Source organism: Mycetomoellerius zeteki, unplaced genomic scaffold, assembly GCF_001594055.1.
Source record: "Mycetomoellerius zeteki isolate Tzet28-1 unplaced genomic scaffold, Tzet1.0 scaffold264, whole genome shotgun sequence".
Taxonomy (NCBI): Eukaryota; Metazoa; Arthropoda; class Insecta; order Hymenoptera; family Formicidae; genus Mycetomoellerius; species Mycetomoellerius zeteki.
Genome location: NW_017257243.1, coordinates 234,500 through 242,209, shown reverse-complemented (window position 1 = coordinate 242,209; position 7,710 = coordinate 234,500). Strand labels below are relative to the sequence as shown.

The following is a 7,710-nucleotide window of genomic DNA, read 5'->3' as shown; positions in this document are numbered from 1 at the left end:
AGATATAATATTCAAGTGGAAGAAAGACACTCACAATAATAACCCTATTGGCAGTATTGGTTGCTGTTGGCATTATGGGAATCATATGGGACATGTTTAAAACATATGTTTTAAGTAGTTCTAAGGAGACATGAGACTGATGAGTCTGATGTGAGACGATCTTTCAAGCTCATTAGAGATACGATTATGATGTAATTTATATGAAAGAATGGTTGAATCGAAGGTAATTATCAAAAACATTTTGATAAATATTATTTAAAGTTGTATTATTTGACGGAAATTTGAGTAATCTCGCCTTATTTCATCCTAACCTAAACGCTATATTAAGTTTATTTGCATCGCATGTTCCAACATGCTTATTGCCTGTATTAGACTACGGATTGACGAGTATGATTAACGGTTGCTCGGTTCTACTTCAACCAATCACAATATAGCGAGTCCATCGTAATTGGCTGAAATAGAACTGTCAATCGTCAATCCGTAGTCTGATACGGGCATATCAGCTTCTACTCACTTCAATGAGGCTCGTTGGAGCTATGATAGGATTAGGAGCATGTTGGAACATGTTTGAACATGTGATGCGAGCAAACCTTTTGTTCTTACTTTATCTTCACATCTTGTTTAAAATACAAAATTTTTTCTTCTTAATAACTTAAGTGTTAAATTTAATTATTCAAATAACTGAATTGTGTTTCTTTGCAGAGAACTAACAGTTGGTGCGTTCCATCATTTGATTGCGAGCCTGCAATCAAGCCCTTAGTAAAACGTACCAATAGAGCAGAATTAGATAAGACTTTGTTTGACAGATCATTTACGCAAAGTAATTTCAAAAAGAGAAAACATGAAACCAGTTTATCAAAGCTACTTCAGGCCTGCGAGCCTCAAAGGCTGTCTGAATTGGCAATTAGTAGACAGAAACAGAACGAAATCTCCAATTGGTTTCAGAGCAAGGCGTTGAAGGGACGACCTTCCATGTTGATTCTTTCTGGACCTTCTGGCTGTGGCAAAACTGCAGCTATAAAATTACTTGCCAAAGAAAATAGTTTTGATGTTATAGAATGGATTACACCGGTCGATCCGGCTGAAGATGAAAATAGTAACTATTACCATTTCAAATTCAAGCTTCTTTGTGATATATAACTTGATTCATAATTTTGAATTATTTTTAGAACGCGTAATGCGACAAGGAGACAGATTCGAGGATCACCTGATACGTGCAACACGTTATCACTCAGTATTGGGTGACTGTTTAAAACAATTGTTCCTTGTTAAGGATATCCCAAATGTCTATCAAGAAGATCACAAAAGCTTCTTCGCACTCTTGGAGTAAGCAACACTTTGTCACTTCGTAACAAACCATTCAAGATTTTGATCAAACTATTGTAATATGTTTCTTTACAAATATCTAGAAAATATTTCCAAATGGGAAGAGAACCTGTGATATTCGTTTTCACGGAAACTGGTAATTCAAAACTGATGCACACTTTATTTCCACCTGATACAAGGATGAAGTTCGGCATTGACGTCATCAAGTGAGTCAATTATAATTTCTGAAAAATTAAACGGATTAAACGTCTCTCTGGTTCTCTTTAATTGTGATTTATTCGTATACAGTATAAACGCAGTCACGACTACATCGATGAAGAACATATTGAGACGGGTATCTAATACATTGAATTCCATCGCTGGCGACATGCTGCACATCTCACAACGACACATCGACGAGATATTGTCCAACAGCATTGGCGACGTGCGCAGCGTCGTTCTAAATCTAATTTTTGTTTCTCTCAGAGGTATATGCACTAATAACTGAACCAATAAGTATGAATCTGCATTGTTTCTATGATTGTTAGTGCCTGAGAGACACGTGAAAAGCGAATGCGGGATACGGGAGGAAACTTTGGGTCTGCTACACGGTGTCGGAAGAGTCATAAATCCGAAAAGTAATTGGATTTTACTTCCGGATTTGTCAAACTTTCACGAATTAATTGTGATTTATATTTATTATTTTAGGACAATCACATGGCAATTCTTTCAAGTTTGTACACGATCCCGAAGAAATAGCGGCATTCTTCCAATCACAGTCAGTGGTGTTTGTCCAATTTCTGCAGGAGAATTATCTGAATACTATAAGAACTTTGGAGGAAGCCGCAGTAGCGTCCGATATATTAAGCCTGGCTGATGTTCTAAATTCTGAATGGCGTGTAAGTTTGATTAAAACATCACTTTTGTTACGAAAAATCGTTGTTATTATTATATTCCTTAATATAACAGGATCGCAATTTGAATAAAGTTGCATTATCGTACTGCATCCGTGGTTTGATGCTGACGAATGAGAAGCCTGTAACTAACTGGAACCCAGTGAGAAAACCGCGGGATGATCACAGTAACATGCAAGTATCAGAATATATTAATTATTTAAATTATTTTAATCTATTATGTGTATGTTCACCATTGTCGACTGTGTATTTTATATTTTGACGTATATGTCTACTTGCAGACGAAAATGCTTGGTGATGGCAGAAACGCGCTGTTATGAAGCTATAATTAAAACCACTTCGAAGGAGACTCCAAACGAAGCGTTGAATGAAAATGAGGAAATAATTATCGAAGAAGATTAGACGTTGCATTACATATCAAATATTTCTTATATTCTTCTCCTTTACATACCTCCCCCCTTTCTCTTTAATGATTTTGCTAGAAAATAAAAATATTAGTATATTAAAATTTGTTACTTTAATTATATAAAAATAAAGTTAATTGAATACTAGAGAATAAAATTAATTGAATAAAATTTAAAAAAAATAAAATTAATTAAGTTATATCTATAATCGGTCATAATGGCTGCATTGAACAGAGAATACTGATTAATAAGCGCTTAGTAATCGATTTTTTAATATGATTGGTTCTTACCTTTAGTTCTTCGCTGGATATAAGTGTATGAACCAATCATATTAAAGAATCACTAATGGGTGCATTCAGCGGACTCAATAGTTGAGTTAGCGGCGTTAGCGCTCGTTTTGATATTGATGTATTCTTTTAGATCATCCAATCAGAATTTTAGATCTAGAAGAATACATCAATAGCAGCGAGCGCTCACTCAACTGTTGAGTCTGCTGAACGCAACCATTCAGTACTACGCAGTACTACGACCGCTCAGTGAGCTCTTGTACCTGTTTGGTCTATATTTTTAGATCTAACGGAATATGCTAATCAGATGCAAGAGCTCACTAAGCGGATCACTAAACTCAGCGAGCGTTTTCTGAATGCACATACAGGCTGCGTCGAATAAGATGCTGTAACTAAACTGTACAATTACCTCAAATCGTTACCATACCTATCATGCAGATGTTGCGTGCGTGCGTGCATGCGTGTATGTAGGAAATAAGCAGAGTCAGTTACAGACAGAATAGTTGCAAGTTGTAAGTTAGGCATAAGATGGCAAAAAAGAAGCGTAAAGATGTATAAAATATAAAATCAAATTTTCTTGTATTTAATCTTGTGAAATTCTTGTAGTCCTAAGAGGAGGAATTTAGTAAATAAATATACATACAGCTTATTTAATACTAATTATAATCTCTTTATTTCGTGATAATCCTTTCATTGTAAGTAATACACATTTGAATAGGATTATTAATTTTTGTTATTTAGTTTGGAAGTAACAATTGTAACTACTGTAAACAAGATTTCTCCTTCGGTACTTTTCAATTTGTTTTTAAAAACAGAAGGGCGATTGAGTACGATTGATTTAAAATCTGAAAGGAAGTTCGAAGAATATTAGATTTGAAATATAATATAAAGTATATATTATTATGAAAAAGAAATAAAAAGTGTACAAAATTTTACCGCCATAAATGAAGGCAAGGAGAAATTAAAATTTTTAAACGTAGCAATTTTGCATTCTAAATTATTAGCCATAATTATCAAGATAAATGTATGTTTTATTGATGGCTGAAGCAAATACCACTTTTCGTGAAACGCCTTATCTGATATTTCCGTACTCTACAGTTTCCACAGAAGAGCAATATGCAACAAAAATCAAATAATTATATATAAATATACTACATATAAGTATATTATATTTAATATTAAATTTATTTATTTATATTATATATAAAATACAATTCACCAAACTATAATGTCTAGTTTTCTGAAAATTTTAATGTTATATACCTATCAATACGTTTTCTAAAATGAGAAAATTAAGCAATTTATAAATATATATAAAAAAAATAAAGAAGTTAGAGAAGTGCCAATTTTGCTAAAGAGAATGGTAAAATTTTCTCATCAAAATATAGTTTTATTTCAAAAAAATTTTTTAAATAAGATTTGAGAGAAAATACCATTTAAGCCTTTATTCTTGAATAACTTCTTAATGCTATCGAATTAAGATATAAAAAGTAATATTTATATTCTAGAAACCTTTTTCTGGAGACACAGTATGACGGTATCCCCTACAGCACGAAATATTGCAGCAACATTATTTTGGAAGATTGCAATATTTCATAAAATATTGCTGCAATATTGTAACAATATTCCTATGTCCGCAAAAATAAAATATTGCAAACATATTGCTATAACATTATGCAATGTTTCAATAATTATTCTAGTTTTATTAATTGCTAACATATTATTTAGGACTCTCCTTATGGGACTCCTGGACGTTTTCTCCTTACGAGAAGCGTATCCCTCTTGTGGCGGGGCCGCGTACTCATTTACTGAATTGTAATATTGCAACAATATATTGCAATATTTTCTACAAAATATTAAAATTATAATATTTTGCAATATTGTTGTAATATTTCCAATAAAATATTACTACTTACTACTTACTACTTCTATTGTGACGGCCCTTAATAGCTTCATATGACGATTTTAATATTTTCTAGACAAATTAAAATTTTTTAAAGAATAGAGTCAGATTCTGCAGCTCAAAAACTATAGAAACACTTTATTGCCGAAAGTAAAAATTGACACTTCTTTAACATCCTTATAATAATTTAGAAACTTTTCAATTGTAAATTAAAAACAAAATTATCTAAAAGCTAAATTACAAAATTTACCGCGTTTATTAATTGTTGCACACAGGAGCACAAAATATAAAGTTGTACTACTGCACCTGATGTGTATATCATAACCGGTATCGCTTCGAAGAACGTCACTGATGCTATCTGAAATTTTAATAAAGATGTATTTGCTATTATTTCATGATTAAAAATCCTCAATATAATTAAATAATTATTTAAATTTCTTTTTATGTAGAATAAATTTCTATAAAGAAAAAAGAAGAAGGAAAGATAAGAGAGGAAAAGAGAGAGAACAAATACAATAGTGGTAACCAATTATTACTCACGTTGCCTAACAAGACACCAATAAAGCAGAATCGTAAAACGTTATTTACATACATTACAGTAAAGCTTAAAGACAGTAATTCTTTTACCAATGACATTAAGCTGAAAGAAAACATATAATATAATGTACCCTTAAAGCCCTAAATAACGCAATAAAAGTAGATTTAAATATAAACTCATCAAAGCAAATTTAAAATACAATTTAATTGAATAATTTAATTATATAAGAACTAATTTGTTATATTAATCATTATGTTATATTTATGTTCTTTCTATCCACAAGGATTATTAGAAACAACATACTTGAATAAACTTTGAGATACCTACTATATCACGTCATTGTGATGTCGACAGAGTGTTCTAATTTCTGTTTCTTTTTTTCGGTTAAATGTAAGGGAATGTTCTTTTTGATATTCATCAACTTCATTTTCTTCTTGAAATGTCATTGCAATTTTTTCCGCAATGTATCGATATTGCGCGGTTATCATTAAAATCAAATGCACCGTGTAAACTTCCGCACCAACTTTTTTTATGAACGAATATACCATGCTAACCAGTATAAACAAGCCTCCTAATAGATAGACTTTAAGCGAGAATGGCTCCTTAAAAAAACCAGCAGGTACTCTGTAATCTTCGTAATAAAATAGATTCTTTTCGAATATTACTATATACGTTACAATATGCCACGCCGTTATCGACGTCATGCCGGTGATCCAGTAGAAAGTAAGTGGACCCCTTATCGGATCTATAGTCTCTGACACGATGTTCTTCATAGTTTCATCAGCAGTATGCAGCTTCTCATTCAGCTTTTGGATTAATTGATGCATCAGATCTTTACGAGTGTGAATACGCCAAATCATAAAAAACATTTCTATTGTTTCTATAAGGCAGATGAGGCTGTCATTTATAGCCTTCTCCATTGACACGTACATACATCCAGGTATCATCATGATCGTTACAGTTATTTCTAACATCCATACAAAAACACTGTAAATTTTCCAAAAGAATGAAATAGGTAAGTCATGGTCGATCATCGGTAGCAGATTACCCGTGACCAAATTCAACCAAACGTTTAAGGAATTCACGTTTTGGAAATCCATGCTTATGATGTTGTCAATTAAAATTGCAGGATCGGGTAAGCTACTTTGTGAGAATTACAGAGTTACTTTTTTCTTTTTCTTTCAAAAAGTAATTTGTTACCATTACAAATTACCGAATTCTGAAAAGTAATATGTTACAGTTACAGCTGTTTAAAAAGTAACTATAAAGAATCAATCTTTTTAAGTAAATCTTTGTATTAATTTTTGTAATTTTTTGTATTGTTACTTCAAACAAGAACACTGTAAAAAGAAATGTTTTATTCTTGTTCCTATTTTTTAAACACTTAAAGATGTTTGGTAAATATTCAGAAAAGGGGAGCTACCTCCGATGACCTTGACTTTGACATATGTTGTCAAGGTCATGACCCTGAATGACCTCCACCAGGTTATAGGTGGCGGTCGCTGTCCGTTAAAAAATTATTAACAGTTAAAGTTAGTAATTATTTCACTATTTTACATAAAAAGTCAGATAACTCTGATCTTCAACTCTCACCCTTCCCTCCCTCCTGCAAAGGGGCGCCAACTCTCACCTTCGACTCTTAATTATACATCTTGAAAATTATACATCTCTCACCTTCGGCTTTAACCTTTACCTTCCCCCTGCAAACAGTCTTATGGAAGTCGGGCGTCCCTTTGCAGGGGGTGAGAGGAGGGTGAGAGTCGAAGGTGAGAGTTGTGCGCCCCTTGGCAGGGGGGGGGGAGCGGAGGTGAGAGTCGAAGGTGAGAGTCGTGCGCCCCTTTGCAAGGAAGAGGGGAGGAAGTCATATTCCTTTGATTAGTTCACTTGATACTTCTCTCGCTGCCCAGAGTTGTCTGACTTTTCATGTAAAGCAGTGAAATAATTACTAACTTTAACTGTTAATAATTTTTTAACGGACAGCGACCGTCACCTATAACCTGGTGGAGGTCACTCAGGGTCACGACCTTGACAACATATGTCAAGGTCAAGGTCATCGGAGGTGGCTCCCCTTTTCTGAATATTTACCAGATGTTTTAGTTTTAAATTTTTTCAATAGACAAAACACTACGTTAAAACGCATAGTGTTTTAAATCCAAACACGTAGTGTTTTGTCTATTTAAAAAGTTTAAAACTAAAACATCTTTAAGTGTTTAAAAAATGGAGTCAAGAATAAAACATTTTAATATCTTAAAATTAAACACTTCTTTTTTTCAGTGAATCTTATACATTTTTAACGTCATTAAGTTATTTTATTTATTACACATACTAAACATCCGCTTATATACGCGCGCTATATTAT

At 32.8% G+C, this 7,710-nt stretch overlaps 2 protein-coding genes across 2 annotated transcripts; one reads left to right on the top strand and one right to left on the bottom strand.

Moving 5' to 3' along the window:
• On the top strand, nucleotides 1-2,672 carry Rad17 (Rad17 checkpoint clamp loader component). The gene is made up of 9 exons (XM_018450052.1): nucleotides 1-223; nucleotides 703-1,096; nucleotides 1,170-1,326; nucleotides 1,410-1,532; nucleotides 1,615-1,793; nucleotides 1,854-1,943; nucleotides 2,014-2,204; nucleotides 2,275-2,393; nucleotides 2,501-2,672. Exons 1-9 carry the CDS (start codon nucleotides 209-211, stop codon nucleotides 2,619-2,621), a joined length of 1,389 nt encoding a protein of 462 aa, XP_018305554.1. The 5' UTR covers nucleotides 1-208; the 3' UTR covers nucleotides 2,622-2,672.
• Nucleotides 2,673-3,704: 1,032 nt separating this feature from the next.
• LOC108723975 (uncharacterized) lies at nucleotides 3,705-6,451 on the bottom strand. The gene is made up of 5 exons (XM_018450051.1): nucleotides 5,679-6,451; nucleotides 5,354-5,453; nucleotides 5,064-5,171; nucleotides 3,847-4,002; nucleotides 3,705-3,755 (listed from the first exon to the last, which is right to left on the bottom strand). Exons 1-5 carry the CDS (start codon nucleotides 6,449-6,451, stop codon nucleotides 3,705-3,707), a joined length of 1,188 nt encoding a protein of 395 aa, XP_018305553.1.
• Between the last annotated feature and the right edge of the window lie 1,259 nt (nucleotides 6,452-7,710).

Bases quoted from the DNA above. Each gene is read 5' to 3' on its own strand.
- Rad17 (XM_018450052.1), top strand. The intron at 1,533-1,614 runs GTGAGTCAATTA...ATTCGTATACAG, and splicing joins TTCGGCATTGACGTCATCAA to TATAAACGCAGTCACGACTA. The intron at 1,794-1,853 runs GTATATGCACTA...TATGATTGTTAG, and splicing joins AATTTTTGTTTCTCTCAGAG to TGCCTGAGAGACACGTGAAA.
- LOC108723975 (XM_018450051.1), bottom strand. From the start codon at position 6,451: ATGGATTTCCAAAACGTGAATTCCTTAAACGTTTGGTTGAATTTGGTC. The intron at 5,172-5,353 runs GTGAGTAATAAT...TTAAAATTTCAG, and splicing joins TTGGTGTCTTGTTAGGCAAC to ATAGCATCAGTGACGTTCTT. The intron at 4,003-5,063 runs GTAAATTTTGTA...TGGAAACTGTAG, and splicing joins TGCAACAATTAATAAACGCG to AGTACGGAAATATCAGATAA.